The following is a 17548-nucleotide window of genomic DNA, read 5'->3' on the forward strand; positions in this document are numbered from 1 at the left end:
CACAATGGAAGCCACGTCAGGGGTTCAATTCACATTATTTGGCACCTGTACACAGCTTATAAAAGTTAACCAACTTTTTCCCAGGATTGCTTTTGATTTTTATTTCTTCTCTCTAATAAAATGCATACAGAGCAATAGGGGAAAAAAAAAAATTCCTACCTTCTGTAGAAATTCCCTTGTTGCTGGATTACAGATCCATGCTCTTATAAATTATTTTTCCTGTAAGAAATCATAGATTCATGGAATTGTAGAATTGCTTTGAGTAGGAAGGGCCATCTAGTTTAACTTCTTCACAACAAACAGGGACACCTAGAGCTAGATTAGATTGCTTAGAGCCCAGTCCAGCCTGACCTTGAATGTCTATAGGGATGGGACACTCACCTCATCTCTGGGCAACCTGTGCCAGTGCCTCACCGCCCTGATCATAAAATTCTTGTATCCAGACTGAAATCACTTTCTCCTGTCCTATCACCACAAACCCTCCTAAAAAGTCAGTCCATTTCTATCTTACAGCTCTCTTGGGTACTGAAAGGCAACTATCAGCTCTCCGCAGAGCCTTCTCTTCTCCAGACTGAACAGCCCCAACTCTCTCAGCCTGTCCTCATAAGAGACGTGTTCTATCCCTTGGGTCATTTTTATGCCTCTCTCCTGGACGTGCTCCAACAAGTCCACATCTCTCCTGTACTGAGGACTCCATATCTGGACGCAGTACTCCAGGAGAGACCTCTCTTGCAGAATTTCTCAGGTTCTGGGAGCTGAGTGGATGGCAATTTGCATCATGATGAGGACTGTTTAAAAGGAAGTAGGAGTTTCACTGAGACACTCTATAAAACACATCAGTTTTCCAGGATTACAGAGCAGTGGTGCTGCAGTAGGGAACTATTAAAACTGAGACTGCATGATTTGAGAGAAGATAAATGCAAAAAAAAGCTTCTGCCTGGTGTTACAAAATCACTGTAATGAAATTTCTTGGGAATGAAGTACAGCCTCTTTTGTCAAGTCTTGTCATGAATCTCACAGACAAGAGAGAGTGGGGAGGAGAAGCTACTGGTAGACAATTATCTATATACCAACTGCTTGCTATAGCAGTGGGGTGAATCAAATGCACCTTAGCTGCAGGACTTCAGGTTGAGAGAGTGGAAAATCCTGAAGAAAGGAGAAAGAAAAATTTGAGGTTGACCCACAAGGAGAGAAGCAGTGGGCCTAAGATACCCATTTCTGAAGCCAGTCTACAGCAAAAAGATCCTGAGGGACTCAGAGGATGCAGAACAACACATCAGAGTGATGAATGTCTGTGTGTAAAGGAGAACAAGGAGGTAGAAAAGAGTGAAAAGAGGTGCTTCCTTCTTTCACTGTGTAAAGCATGAGAAGACAGGCTGTGAATGGGTTTAAAATAGTCCCCCACGGTAGTGTGGGTTTCTCTGTACACAGAGATGTGTACAGAGTGTGGGTGTCCACAAAATGATCATCTCTGCATTGTGGTAATCTAAACAGCAGCTTTTTCTTATCTGTGAAAGCATATTTTGTCCTATAAAATGCACAATACCATGGTCCCACACTACACAACATTAACCCTGCCAACCACAATGCAGTTGGCAAAGTTAGAGTTCTAAATAAAGGATGCTTCCACAGGAAAATGCACATTGGGCAGAGAAAGGAAGATTGTTTGGATTTGAGCTTCAAATTCATTTTCCATATCAGAAATCTGAATGAAAAATGAAAAGAGATTACTATCCCATATTCCTTTCTTGATCTATGGCAGGATGGGATATGTACTCTTAAAAGATAAGAATGAATGACGTTCTGTCACCCCTGAATGGTTAGGAATCTCTGTGTGTGGTTTTGTCTGTTTTTAAGTAAGTAGGAACTTTGGGGGGAAAAAACACCTTACATTTTTTAATGAGTCTATGTGACTGACATACTGAAACTGGCTTTATTTTCCCATGGGAAAGGAAAACAGGAACCTTCTTGCTTTAGTTATTATTCCTCAAAATAAAATGTGGCTATATCAAGGGCAGCTTTAGTAGGTGGAAACAAGGACAACTCCCAGGGCAAAAACCTCTAGATAAAAGTTGAGCAGTAAATATTAGTGAGCATACTGCATTGTAAGGTCAGTTTATTTTCTAAGAAAATGCACCACTGGTATGCATGTGATCCACTGAAGTTTATAAATTATTTTTAATTTATAGCTTATAACCAATTTGAAAAGGTTAATGTATTTCACAGAAGATCACAAATTGTTATCAATGGAGACTGTCTGATAAAAGGTGAGTTTACTGCCAAAATAAAAAAAGGTTACTGACAACAATCAATACAGAATAAGAGAGAAACACTAGCAGACTATACCTCTGGGAATATATATTATATATATATATATATTATTATAAATATTATATATAATATATAATATAAATATTATATATTATATATATAATATGTTATTATATATATTATATATAAATATAAATATATTTTATATATATATATATAATATGTATGCATATGTATGTGGGAATATCCCTGCCTTTTTCTTTCTTTCTTTTTTTTTTTCTTCTTTTTTTTTTTTTTTGGTACACCTTTTGAATGTTAATGTTCAGCTAAAGATGGTTTCAGACAGCCTGCTAGGCTACTGCTGTACTCAGTGAAGCAGAATCCACAGAAGTGTTGCTGAGGCAGAACTGAAATTGTAGCTTCCCTTTAAAGAACTACAGCATTGTCAGACAATTGCTTCTAATACATGAATATGATTCTCCTTCTAGTTTGCTTTTATTTTTTTGAAAATAAAATCTAAGGCTTTAAAAGGCAGGTTTTGAAGTTGTGTTTTCATCAATACCTTCGCAATCCTGATCTTTTGTGCTTAGAAACAGAAGAAATGCACAGAAGAATGGAAACTAACAGTACAACTTGTAACTACCTGTAACTGCTGCAGTGGGAAATGGGTCAGGTTTCCTCTCAACTAGATCAAGGTATTTTTTTCACAGAAATTGTTTATCTAATTTTCCTTATTTATTTTAAAAACTTACAACTTTTATATTATATATGCAAGATTAATACCATCTAGATATAATAATTCTACAGAGTAGATCAGCAATATTGACATTTGACTTAAAATTTACAATAATTAAATGAATGTGCACCAATTATGTTGCTGTTTGTTATGTGTACGTATGTATGTTGCTGTTTTCTTTTCAGAAAGCATATTAGAATTTATCATTTACTATTCCATGTCATTTTGAGCTGAAAATGATTTTTTTGAGAAAGGAAGTGGTGTAAGGAAAGGAGGTGGTGTAAGGATTTATGACTTTAGGCAAAAAATTGCTTATCTGCCGATTCATATACAATAGAGTCTGTAAGGATTTTAATTATATTACTGCTTTCAAAGGCTTTAGCAAGTTTTATTATTTTATTACAACCACACATTTGAGATACTGTTTTCAGAAAAGATTTCCAACACTGATGACTGAGTACCTGTATGCTCTCCTTCTAAAAGAAGAAGAAATAGAGAGGAAGGAAAAGTGTCTGTCATGTACATATTTGAAACCACTGCACAGGCTCCTGGATGGTGTAAATACTTGGCTGTTTCACGGAGTCTTGCTTTCAGATCTTCACAGATAGCATTCATAAAGCTAACAATTACTTCAGCAAACACAGTGAGTAATCCAATCTTTTAGACTAACTTTGGCTTTTTTTCTGCATAAGTCATCCTCACACAGCTTACGGTATGTGTAATCTTTCAAAGGTGAGGTTTCTCTTTCAGCCTTCCATGGTGCATTAAGTAGAAGCGAGGTACATCATAATAGAGATGGTCTAGAAAAAAAAAAAGGATGATTGCTCTCTAGCTTTGCTAAAGTTAACCCTATCAATTTGCTTTAATAATGTAAACAGCTGAAGGGCACACCAAAATTGTCATTTATCATGCAAAGAGCTGTTAACAAGATGATACATACATGTATATGCAAAGAAAGCAATATCAGTTTGATAACAAATATTTAACAAGAAAAGACAAAAGATATAAAAAAAGGTAGGTGTTGTTAATATACCCACTTAGAGTGTGCTGTGATTGATTGTTGCAAAGCACAGTTCAAATGTATGCAAGGCAAATTTGAATACAAGGGCAGGGAATATGTAATTTAATATTTAGCCTCATACCTTTCTGTAATCAAGTTTTGTTTACCAACAGCAGGCTTAAAATGTCTGTCACAGCAACTGAGCTGTGAGCACATGAGAGTATCTTTGCTCAAATAGTTTGCGTACAGATGTTTGAGCCTGAAGAGACTTGCCATGTGTTTTGTAGCTAAGGAAGTGAGTAATCAGTGAAACTAGTATGGGTGGTATAGGAAAATCATGCACATGGGCTTGGCACCGTTGTGTGCTTGCTACATTCCATGAGATATTTCATAATGGAAACCCAATTGCTCCACTAACATAGGATACCTAAATTTTGTACATACACTGTGAAGCACCTAGCACAGTCACAAGACCATATTCTGTCCTCACACTACTCCAGTAATTCTCAAGTGAATGAGAAAAGGGCACAGAAAATTTCTCAGGGGTTGACATAAAACAGAGAGAAGAATATTCTGTTTAGCCTTGGCCTTGATGCAATCATTACTTAATTTAATCTTTATCACTTAAATTCTGCAAGGTCAAAAGTGTAACTAGGCTAGATGATAATTAAGTAATTAGAATGGTAGCTTGGCCTTGGGTCTAGTTAGCACCATACATTCCCATGACTCAGGAAGGTTTTTTCAACCTGGTCATTTCAAATGCCTGTTTTATGTGATATATAGAACAGTAATGTGAATGATCTGCTAAGAAACAGTAATAAACAGTTGTTGCTACTCTATATGGTGTTTTATTTTTAACCTTTTTTCTTTCTTTCTTTCTTTTTTTTTTTTAAATCCAAGTTCACACAGACTATGTATATTGAATTTTAATTTGAATGTCTTTAACAGTTCCTTGAGTTATCACTTCCTCATTGCTTTTGGAAGATGAGGGGCCACCAATGCTTATCAGAGTGATTAGCCTGAAGGTCATTTGTGAAGTCTTTGCTGTGTTTTTGAGTATTTGTGCCATTCTGCAACCACGTGAACATGATCTCTGAAAAGTTTATGAATGGGTAGGATAGCGAAATTCAGAAAAAACGTGGAAGTGAAATTACAGCAAAATGTGAATATGATTTCTTACAGTTTCTTTGTCTGTGACTTCTCACAAGCATACAAGATTTTCACAATAAGAATGCACACATGTCTGTATTGCCATTTATGTTGCATATGGTAATAAGGGGAAGGGCTGTTTAAACAACAGAGAAAAATCCACATTTAATGCCTTATTAGTAAGTATGTTATTCCTATAGGTGCAGCTCTTGAAATCATTCTTTCCATTTGTCCTACCATTTTAAAAGTAAGAATCTTTACAATTTCCCTAAGGAAATTCCTTTATTCTAGAGCTATTTTCAACTACAGTCGACTTTGATACAAATGAGATGCTGAAAGCCCAGAAAGGTGCTCTATTATCTAACTAATTTAGTGCCATTTTAGCTTCAAAAACCATGGTGGCTTACCTAGAAAAAAACTTTTATTTGGTGACATTGACCATGTCATGTGCTAACAAGTTACCTAATAGGTTACATGTAGGCATCTGAAACTGTATGAAGTTTATTAATTCTTAGGATGTACTAAGGACTAATACGCTGACTCAATGCTTCTAACAGTATGCAATATCAGTTCCATTTCTTTGTTTCTTTAAAAATTAGTATCTTAGAATGCAAGCCCCACCTCAGGAAGATGCATAATTGAACTACATAATGGATGTGCGCACACTGGCAAGGAGAAATAATAAGAACCTGATACGGATAGAGTGATGTGCAGCTATGTACTTATTAAACAATGGATTAGTCACATCTGCTAGGAATCCATTATAGAAAGTAATTGAATAGCATGCCTGTGCTTAAAAAAAAAAAAAAAAAAAAAAAAAAAAAAGCAGGGTTAGTTATTTAAATGAAGGATAATCTGTTTGTTCTATCATTTTTATATTTATCTAAGATATGAGAAAAAGATCTGCACCTAGACGAATCCATCAACTCATTTTAAACAACCTTGAGACTTTTTCATAGCATAACTTGCCTCATTTCTCAGTGACCAGAACAAACTAAAAACATAGAAAACATAGAATCATTAATATTGGGAAAAAACACTATGAACATCTAGTGCAACTGCAGACCCATCACCACCATGTCCCTCAGTGACACAGTTCTTGAACAGCCGCAGGGATGGTGACTCCAACACATCCCTGGGCAGCCTGTGCCAGTGCCTCATCACTCTTTCTGAGAATAAATTTGTTGTCATGTCCAACCAGAACATCACCTGGTGCAACTTCAGTCCTATTGCTATTAAATTGGAAAATAGGCTGACCCCCACCTCACCACAACTTCCTTTCTCGGAGCTGTAGAAAGTGATAAGGTCTCCCCTGAGCCTCCTCTTCTGCAGACTGAACAATCCCAGTTCCTTCAGCCTCTTCCAATAAGACTTGTTCTCCAGACCCCTCACAGCTTCATTGCCCTTCTCTGGACACACTCCGGGCCTCACTGCCTTCCTTGTACTGCACAGTACTTGAGGTGCTGTCTTACCAGTATCAAGTACAGTGGGACTCGATCTCTAGTCATGCTGACTATACTGTTTCTGATACAAGCCAGGATGCCATTGGCCTTCTTGGAAAGTTCTCTCACGTTAGCCTTCAATCAAGCCACAGAGATGGGATGGAGTTCAGGAGGCTGGAAGATTCTCCTGAGGACTGCAGTCATTCTTATACAAGAAAATACAGCTTAATATTATGTTGCCATTTCTGGGTGGTCCCTAGACAGTGAACATTTTCAACAGGAAGGAGTAACTCATGCCTGGCTCCAGTGAAGCTCTGCTGACACAATCAGCACTAGCTGGCAGGGAATGAGATATCAGGCCCAGGATCTCCTGTGCAATGTTCGCCAGCTACTGCAGGCAGGAATAGGAATGTGGCAGACCACACTGTTGTGGCCAAAGTGCCAAGGTGCATCCACGCCAGACTAATTATCTCTGCCTATAAAAAAACTCTATGTGATTAGCTAGTTACATTCTGCTTTCAAGTACCTGTGTACTTGTATCACTAGGGACAGTTAGATGCTATTTTGGTGCACAGAAAACGGACAACAATCTCACTTACATTTTAGTTTGCAGTAGAAGTGGTCCAAACAGAGCAAAGGATGTGGTTATGCCAGGTGCCATGCCATCCTGTAGAGACAAACCACCTGCCCCCTGAAACCTTGCAATCATACAGTGTAATGATTACACTCAGAAAATTGTCTGCTGCCCAAAGCCTAGAAAATATGCTCCTTTCAGCTTTGCAATGCAGTCTTGCTATTTTGTTGCATAGAATCCATAGCATAAAGATCAGCATTCAGAGTGTGAAAAGCTCTTAAGTGTAAAATTATTGGACATTCTGCCCATTCCTGTATTCAGTGAATAGCTTTAATGGTATGAAAACAACTATCTGGCTCTTCTCTGTATAATCAAGAAGAAGTGCCTATTCAGAACCTAAAGAAAATATTGAACTGCATATGCTTGTTGCTGAGCCACTGATTGCATATATCTTTCTGAAGTCAAGTTTCTTCAAAAACTGGAAAGATACTGTTTGCTGAGACTTACGTGCATTCTAAGCTTGACACTGCTTAAACCTGCTTATCAAAAGCTGGACTTTCCTGACAGTTGCAGATTCTCCATCTTCTTCATTTTCTCCCATAGTTACCTACAGCATTCAGATAACAATTAGAAAAATACTAGGAAAGCATTTCCTAGAACCCTTGGATATGTGAGAGCAAACCTGGGATACTGGATCTTGAGACTGCAGTCTGGGAGAAGAGTATATAATATGTGTACAGTTGACAGCATATTCTTAACAACATTAAAGTCCATGATGTAATATGTGTGCTGTAGAGTTTCCTGAAGCCAAATTAGAATCATAGAATCACAAAACCACAGAATCATAGAATCATAGAACCATAGAATGGTTTGCTTTGGAAAGATTCAAATCCCATCCAGCCCCAACATTTTTACATTTTTTTTTGTCAGCTGATATCTGAAACACACTTTCAAAAGACTGGATGTTTCAATTTTGGATTTTCCTATCCTTTCAATCATCACAGAATCATAGAATCACTCGGGTTGGAAAAGACTTTAAAGATTCATCGAGTCCAACCACAGCCTAACCATACTACCCTAACTCTAACAACCCTCTGCTAAATCGTGTCCCTAAGCACCACATCCAAAAGTTTTTTAAATGCATCCAGGGATGGTGACTCAACCACCTCCCTGGGGAGCCTATTCCAATGCTTAACAACTCCTGTAAATAAATTTTTTCTGGTATCCAACCTAAACTTACCCTAGCACGTAAGGTGCTTGTTCATTCACTTCCTCACAACCGATGGTGAGCAAAGAACTCCTTGTTTCCTCAGATCATCAGTTGAAGCTGAATTGAATTGAAACAGGGAATAATAGCCATGCACTGCCAGTATTTGTGTTGCTTTAATAATTCCTCCATTTTATTTGAGGCATATTTTTTAGAATAATTCCAGCAATATGACAGTATGACTGACCCAAGACCAGTGGCAAAGCAGATCTAACTGTGTAGAAGTTCCACTATGTGCATATTATCCAGTATTGTGTTCGTCTGTTCCCATTTCCTCCTCTTACAATTGGCATGACAAGATCAGCTCCTCCTTTAGCCTTCCTTGTTCCTTTTCCTGAAGATACACCTCAGGTAATATTGGCAGTATCACAGGTCATACCTGCTGACATCCAGCTGTTCATCCTTCCCACAGGATGCAGAACCCAGAATTGAGAGTCTAGCAGACACCCAGGCAGATGGTGATGGCTGCTCAAGTGCCAGTCTGGTGGTGGTGCAGCATGTGCCCTGCTGTCCAGAAACAAATTCATTCAGAAGTTTTGGCAGTCCTTCTGGTGCCAATGGGCAGATGACATAAATACCATGTGCTTGCTAACAACATTTCTAAATCTTACTGTGGTTTTTAGTAAGAAGAGGAAACATTTGCCTTTAAGCTCAATTATCAATTGACTTATTTTAGGGTGTTTTCCTAAATATTTTCCTCTCATTTCAAACACGAACAGTTTATGCACTTTCCTCCTAAATGATGCAATGTTACAATACACTGAATGGTCACTGCCTTCCATCTTGGAGAGACATGTATTCGACTGTCCTGTATCAGATTCTGAATCATCCCACCTCAAAACATTTTGGGTCACTGTGTTTATACACTTGTCTTTCAAGCCCCCACTTACGGTTCTATCAACTGTAGTTCATCTGTCCTGCAAACAGCGCACGCAGTTTGCTTCCCACTTGCTGTTTCTGTAGGTAAGCCAATGGAGCTGCGTGATCAAAACCTTCCTTTATCCTTTGCAGGAAGAAGTGTTCTGCCTGAGTCTGAGTGACAAGGTAAAGCAGAGAGACTACTGCTAGTTCAGGTTCTGGTGACATTTAGCACCAATGGCTGGACTCTGCACTACCAACAAAGCAAAATGAGATTTCTGACATGACACAGAGAGGCAAGCAAAACTGTTCTCTAATTCTTTTCGTCTAATTATTCTTCACTAGGAGAAAGTTGCATTGAAGTAAACAAACAAAAGGGCTATTCACATTTAACATTGCTTCTCCCCTTGCCCCACAGATAACAAAGTGCATCTAAATGGCTTCTACTATGGCCTTAGCAAACTAATGATGAAAAGGAGGAGACTGTGGGATTATTCGTTTCATCTTCCCTGGATGATGAACGGAGACATATTCACTGCAACTTTGGTGCCATCTGGGAATGTGACACCAGATTCTAGCATGACCCTGGAACAGAAAACAACCTTTGCCTTTGTGATTTTGTTATTTATTTTCTTGGGAATCCTCATCATTCGTTGCTTCCGCATTCTGCTTGACCCCTACCAAAGTATGCCAACCTCAACCTGGACTGATGGACTTGATGGGCTGGAGAAAGGCCAGTTTGATTATGCTCTTGCTTAGAGACTGAGAATTATGGAGGGTTATTTAGCACAGCAATAACGAAATACAATTTCTGGAATGTCTGTTTATTTTGCTTTTGTGTTTCATTATATCAAATGTTAGGAATTACAATATACAAATGTGCACAATAATTGATTTATTCTTTTTTAAATTAAATCTCAAAGCAAGTTAACTTTGTGAAAGCAGATTAGTGAATCTCCTTGTAGGAAAAAGAGGGGTGTTGCATTAGCAGAATGTTACTTCAGAACACATTGGAACAATATGTAATATATGTGATCTCATATAACTGAAGCAAGTGTTTTATCATTATGTATTATCATTAACAAAATGCTGTAGTCTAAGGTGTCTTACGAATGCTGTAAAAATGTGATTTTATGATCTATATATAGTAAATAAACTTTACTTTCCATGCTCTGAGGACAAATTAGGAAGTTTTCTGTTTTGTAATTTGAATTTGAGAGCTCAAACACCGCCATGGTTTCCCAGGTTATTTCCTACAATTGATCACTGGTTGTGCTACTTAATACTACGAAATCACTGGCTTTGTAATCTGTATTGTGAACAAAATATGTAATGATTTTGACCTACGTGTTGCCTTTTTTCCAAAACCGATTTCCACTAAGATTGGTTTTTGAATTGATCTTACAGCTGCTCATGCAAACAAATTTCAGACTGTGTATTTCAGGTACTCACTCATCCTGTTTATTTGGTATGTGTGGGTCACATTGCATTGTTTGTGTTTCCTAATTGGATGACTGAAACATCAGCAGCAAGAATCAATGAAAATGCACCCTCCTTCACTCAAAAAGTACCCTTGAAAGTGTTTGTACAATGGCAAAACATTCCTAGAAGTCACTGTAAATGAACACATATACACATGATTGACCAGGGAAAGAAATGCGTAGAAGACTGCATGAAACTTAGTGGAACAGCTTACGTGTCCACAGTGGAGGTTTGCAAGTGCTGTTCAGCAGTACTGAAATACTACAGTCTTAACAACATCTGATGTACTGCCAGGGGGGAAAGGCCATGCTCCCAAATACACCAGTGTTGTGAAAACATCCTGGAGCTGCCCAGATTGTGAAAAATTCCAGGCAGGAGGGACAGGAAGCAGCATGCTGCCTGTCTTAAGACAAAGCCTTAGATATAGCTGTACTACACTCACTGTAACAATGACAAGCAGTTGGGAAGTTCTCCCTTTGTGCTTTGGCATGCAGCCGGTAAGCAAAGCCAGCCTGTAGCTGGTACAGCTGGGGCTGTGCTGACTCATTTGCGCTGTGGCCCTGTCTCTAGCTGTTGCACTTGGAGCTATTTGTTTCCCTTTGCTTCTCATCCTGTCCATCGGCTAAAGGTTGCGGCTATTTGTGGCAAAGACAGTGGGATGGGAGGTGGCTATGCACGGTGGCTAACACAGTTCACAGGAGGGCAGCAAGAGCTCAGCTTCCTGATGGTTTCAAAGAAAGAGGAGGGACTGCAATCTGTGGCTGCTAACACACAAGCACAGCTTTGGCCCTCTCTGTCACAGAGGCAGTAACCTATGATATGGTTGGGCAGAAGGCGACAGTGATGTAGCCATGCTTTCCAGAAGCCATGAGGTGCAGCCTGTCACTGCTTCTCCACCAGTACCAGGGCACCTAGGTCAGAGCTAATGCAAACTTGCAGACTGTTAACTAAAGGCGGTGACAGAGTGGCATACAGAAAATGTTCCTGTTGGTGTGCCAATGCCCCCTAAAGCAATGTGTTTTCAATATTTATGAAGCTGCAGTAACAGCTCCCTCCGGCTTGGGATTTCTCTCCTATATCAGGGTCTACTTTTCCCTTTCCCTTTCCCTTTCCCTTTCCCTTTCCCTTTCCCTTTCCCTTTCCCTTTCCCTTTCCCTTTCCCTTTCCCTTTCCCTTTCCCTTTCCCTTTCCCTTTCCCTTTCCCTTTCCCTCTCCCTTTCCCTTTCCCTTTCAATTTCCCTCTCCCTCTCCCTCTCCCTTTTCCTTTTTCTTTTCCTCTCCCTTTTCCTTTTTCTTTCCCTTTCCCTTTTCCTTCTTCTCTTTCCTCTTTTTCTTTTTTTTCTTTCTTTTTCTTCTTCTTTTTGTAAACACAATAAATTTGAATTTATTTTAAAAGAAAAAGACTTTTCCTCATCATTACACTGTTGTGGTTTAACCCAGCAACAGCTCAACACACAGACATTCACTCCCCACCACTCCCAGGGAAATGAGGGAGAGAATGGGGAAAATAATGCAAAAGCTATAGGTTGAGATAGAAACTATTTACAATCACGGAAGAGGAAGAGAGAAATAATAGTAATGATAACAATAATATATATTTGCACATATTTACAAAGCACAACACAGCTGCTCACTATGCACTGACCAATGCCCAGCCAGTCCCCACACAGCGGCCGCCGCCACAGCCAACTCCCCTCAGTGTTACAGCTTTTCCACAGGACGCCATCTGGCATGGAACCTCCCTGTGGCCATTTGGGCCGGCTGTCCCGCTTCTGTCTCCTCCCCGCTCCCTGTGCCCCCTCAGCCCCTCTCTGCAGACGGTACGAGAAAGCGGAACGGCCTTGGCTCTGTGCAGCACTGCTCAGTGACAGCTGAAAGAAACGTCACTGTGCTGTCAGCACCATCTTTCTCCTGAAGCCACAACACAGCACCGTACCATACTCGATGAAAAAAAACAACTCTGCCCTAATTGAAACCAAGACACACACCTGGATAGGGAGGTGAGGTCTCTGACAAAAAGAACGTAGCCCCATGTTGAAGTGAGGCAATTTGACTCTTGTGTGGAGCTTGGAAGCTGTTAGCTGAGGACTATTTTTGGAACTGAGCTTGCCAGCATCTGTGGTATGTTTGGACGAATTCCAAAGAGATATTTTTGTAAATCACTGGCATAAGTCAGTCTGTTAAAGGGAATTTAATACTGCTGGGCAGTCACTTTAAGTCCGTCTGTGGATGTCACTAAATTCACTGTAGCAGAGAAAGGAAATTCACACCAGTTCCCCCACCGCAGCGTGGAATTTTTCCTTAGCGCATAAGTTTTCTGAAGACATGCTGGCACTTCATTCTCGTGATTGCTCCTTTTCCTTTCCCTGGAGAAACCGGGCCAAACTTTGAATGGAAATATGAGTATTATTCCTCTCTATGAGGCTGTGTCTGGCACATCGCTGGGCCTCATAAGAATAAGTGTCCATTGTGGAATGATCTGAAATATTAATGAGACTGGAAAGAGAGGATCTGTGTGCTAACGCAGCTGTGCTCAGGCAACTCCGAAGCTCTGCATCACTCTGCTATAGACTCTTGTTTATTACATTGGTTTTCATAGAAAATCCTATGAAATTATTAAAAACTTTTTTTTTTCAGAAGGAGTATTTCTTGATGTCAGTCAAGCAAATATAATTATGTACTGTGGACAAAGAAGTAATATTTGTATATTTTTATAAATACCACATTCATGTTAGATCGTTCAACAAACTATCCAACTGTAAGCACTTTAAATTGAAGGACTGCTGCAGAGAAAGATAGCCAAATAAGGGCACAGATAAGACTTTACTGGTAGACCCAGGTTTTACTCCAACCAAGATTTTAAGATTTTAAACTTCAGACATGAGGCATAAAGCAAACTGCTGGCCCAAACAGAGTGCTGAGGCGGAAGTCTATCCTCAGTAATGTGTAGAGGGTATGTGTGTGAAAACAGCACTGGTGCTGTTTCTCCCCTGCAGCTGGAGGTTTGAGTGAAGCTGGGATGCACTTGAGCTACCTTTAAAGTAACCTCAGAAAGCCACATCCCTCTGCACTCTGTAAGAGCTGTGCAGAGGTTACCACTGTGAACTTATGTGCTGCACCCACACAAAAAAATGTCTGATTCTAATGTGCAGCTAGCAGAATCAGCTCCCTTACAGTGGTAAGTGAAGATGCATGACCAGTGATCACCTGGTGATTCTCCCATCTTCACTCCACTCCCTTGAGGCCTTACCTGGAGTACTGTGTCCAGGCTTGGAGCCCCCAGTAAAAGGTGTGAAACTGCTGAAACAGATGCAGAAGAGACCATGAAGATGCTCAGAAGGTTGGAGCACCTCTCATATGGAGGAAGGCTGAGGGAACTGGGCTTGTTTGCCTGGAGAAGAGAAGGTTTTGGGGAGACCTCATTGCAGCTTTTCAGTATTTAAAAGAGAGTTTGTAAATAGGATGGAGACTGATTTTTTTGTATTATCTGATTCTAAGTATTTGAGGTACTAAAGCTACACATGCAAGATGCAGTCTCATGGAATGTTTCCAAGATGTCTAATTCATTGATGTAAATTATGGACCTATAGACCACTCTGTGGGAATATACACTCAGTTTGGTGCAAAGATCAAATCTTGTCAGTGTCAGTGATCACCAAGAAGAAGCCCACAGTCCCCAAAGAGAGAAGGAAAGAAGACAAAATTCTTTAATTTACAACGTGACAAGTTCTGTGGCCATGATCAGAAATGTTTCCAATATAAAATCTCATTTTTTTCCGTCCCGGTTTATTGAAATATATTTAGTTTGTAAATAGCTTCAAATGTCTACTCATACTGTTCCATCTTGCATGAAAAAAAAGCTATTCTGCAATTCTATTCTATTTTCATAGTTTCTGCAGTTCTACAGAATTTCAGAATTATCTTCTGCAGCAATATTTTGGAAATTTTATTTATTTTTTTAATATATAGATTTATTTTTGCAGCATTGATATTTCAGGTTGCCATGGCTCCTGTTTTTGTGCCGGTGCCATGATAGAAGCAGCTGACACTTCACTGCAATTTTTCCTCCCCCCCTCTTGGCATATTGACTAATCAGTACCAATTATTCCCCCTGCATTGTTGTCTGCATGGTTTAGCAGGGCCAGCAAGGTATGAAAAGTTAAGGACTTTTCAAAGCAGAGACAAAAAACACCACTGGTGCAAAGACAGGATCTACAAAGCATGGGGCTTCTTATGTTGAAGTCACTGCCCCCTATCAGCAGACAGTAGGAAATCTATGTTTTATTAGTGGGAGAACAAATGGTGCTGCAGTTGCCCACATCTGCTATTTAGGCTAGTGCAAGAGCACCAAGGGAGCTGGGGTGGAGATTTCGGTGCAGTGTTGGTGTCCTGGCATCTTGATAACCAATTCCTATAATTCTGTGCCATGGATTTGATTTTCAATGACATTCTTCATTTTCAGTAATCAGTTTAAAATTTTATCCAGTTTCTTTGGATTGGTATTAAATGTTTAACTACAGAGAAGTGATACTGAGAATTAAATGCTAACTGAGCAGAGAACTTCTGTGCATACAATTAAACCATGGCAAAGAAATCCAGTTCTGTTCCACTTGGGCAAAGAATGATGAAGGCTGGAGTAGGACCACTACATCTTAGAGCAGGGTATGTTTAATAGCCCCCACTCTGAGACAGCGGAAAGATTTGCACATGGTAGTTCCTAATCTTTGTAATTCCATGGTTGATTCTGGTAATAACTTCAGATTCCAATGTGAATCAAAGCATTGTCTATTAATCACCAAAGAACAGAAATAAAATATGACACTGTACTTGCCAGTTGTGCAAAATGAGATGTCTCCTCTGTTTATCATTTGGATTTCTCAGCGTAAAGGACTGTTTTATAGCACTCCTACTTTCATTTTCTAGAAATGATTGGTGAAAGGTCATTATTTCTCTTCCTTCCTTTGTCATTTCACATATCTGCCTTAGCTTCTTTACTACAGTTCTTTCTTCTGTTAGTGTTTCCAGGCTCCTATGTTTCTGCTTGCTTGTTGCCAAACTTTTACTTCCATGAGAGAGGTTTATTTCCAGGTGTCATGAAGCAAGAAAACATACTACAGTGGTCAAGGTAACAAAATACAATGAAAGAATTGCAGCATCAGATATTAAAACAGTTGAAATATTATGATATTTATCTCTGCCTTATCTCTGACTTAACCTAAGGATTACCCCATCAAGATGATCATTTTCAGTCATTGTAGCTCCTACTATAGATGAAGACCAACTATTTCCATTGTCGTTAGTGACTTTCTGTGTACAATTCCACATCCTCCTCCTCAAGATGCTGGTGATGCAATTATCAGAAACATTTATCATAAAACGGTGTAAGATCACCATATGTTGTCATGTTTACAAGTCTTGCAGAGCTTTCCTCCAGCAAATGCCGTTATGCTTATTAACACAGTAATTAAAATGGAAAAAAAATGAATAATGTAGAAATAACTTATAGGATGGTTTACCAAAATTAGGATGTCTACAGTGTGTTTAGAAAATAGTTGTTCACAAATGCTACTTAATGCATCTCAATTATATTAGCATACCTGTTGCTAGCTTATATAGCTTATTATAGCTTATAATGGTTCGTATGCTTTAAAGTGTTCCTTGTTGTATTCCAACTCATTTCTCAGAAGATTCAGATTTTCTGATTGCACAAACACAAACATAATTCAACACATTTATGTAAGAACAGACATGGTTGATCACGTAAAATAAGCACATAACACTATTACCTGAAGCAGTTACTGCTGACATGAAGAGGAGAGGCATGACTCTTTAGTGGACAGGGAGCAGCAACAAATCCTAATGTAAACAAGCACAAAGATATTTCAGGATATCCATATAAAATCACTTTTTTACTCCTGCATTGTGAAGTCTGAATCTACGTCTGCACTGCACAGACACATACAGCATATCTATTTCCTTTGCGATTTGTATAGGAAAACACACCCAGACACTTGAGTAACAAGGTCGAGTTTTTCTGGTAGTACAATCACAGCACTGAAAAGCATATTTTGGCTCAGAACTGAACAAGTCCTGGATAGGATATGTCACTCTGGCTAAGCTCTTTGCAGCCACTTGGTGTCTGGGGCTGATAACAGGGCTTGCAGTTTACAGAATAAATTTCACAGGTATCTCCATCCAGCTGGACTTGCTCCAGTACAGTCATTGTAACCGTATGTCACAAACTGGGCACCCAACCCCTACAATTCTGTGATTCTGTGATATATGGTGTCCGTCATGTCTATTAGAGATCTATCACTGCTCTGGATATGATGGTTACACCCTCAGTAATACAGCCTGGGACGCAGATCACTGCCTTCACCACGAGAGCAGACAGAAGGCTTATACAATTTTTCTCCCAGCAACATCGTTCAGTAATTCCAGATGCATTTTCTTGCAATGAAATGATCACAATGGAGGCTCAACTGCCCCCAGCCTAATGTGATTTTACATGGGATTTTGTTTCACATGCACAAAAGTAAACGGTGAAATTTCTCTTTGAAACTTTCATCTAAAAGCTAATCCAGAAAGGTAATTGTGGATTAAGCCAAAGACTACTTTAACAACCTTATCTTCTTTACCTCCTTCTGAAGAAGTAAAGCAGGGCTCATTTGATGATTCAGTAGTGGTATAAGGAAGACAAAAGCATTTTCTTTTATTTATATCCCTTCCTAAACCCTTCTTGAAGGCCCTATCCATTCAGCCCTCCCCC

General features: G+C 39.3%; 1 protein-coding gene across 1 annotated transcript; it reads left to right on the forward strand.

Moving 5' to 3' along the window:
• The first annotated feature begins 2733 nt into the window (after nucleotides 1-2733).
• CTXN3 (cortexin 3) lies at nucleotides 2734-10460 on the forward strand. Its single transcript, XM_052701094.1, has 2 exons — nucleotides 2734-2966; nucleotides 9716-10460. The coding sequence occupies exons 1-2, from the start codon at nucleotides 2936-2938 to the stop codon at nucleotides 10054-10056; spliced, it is 372 nt and encodes a 123-aa protein (XP_052557054.1). The 5' UTR covers nucleotides 2734-2935; the 3' UTR covers nucleotides 10057-10460.
• Nucleotides 10461-17548: the final 7088 nt, after the last annotated feature.

The sequence above is a fragment of the Tympanuchus pallidicinctus genome, unplaced genomic scaffold (genome assembly GCF_026119805.1).
Source record: "Tympanuchus pallidicinctus isolate F22 unplaced genomic scaffold, pur_lepc_1.0 scaffold4, whole genome shotgun sequence".
Taxonomy (NCBI): Eukaryota; Metazoa; Chordata; class Aves; order Galliformes; family Phasianidae; genus Tympanuchus; species Tympanuchus pallidicinctus.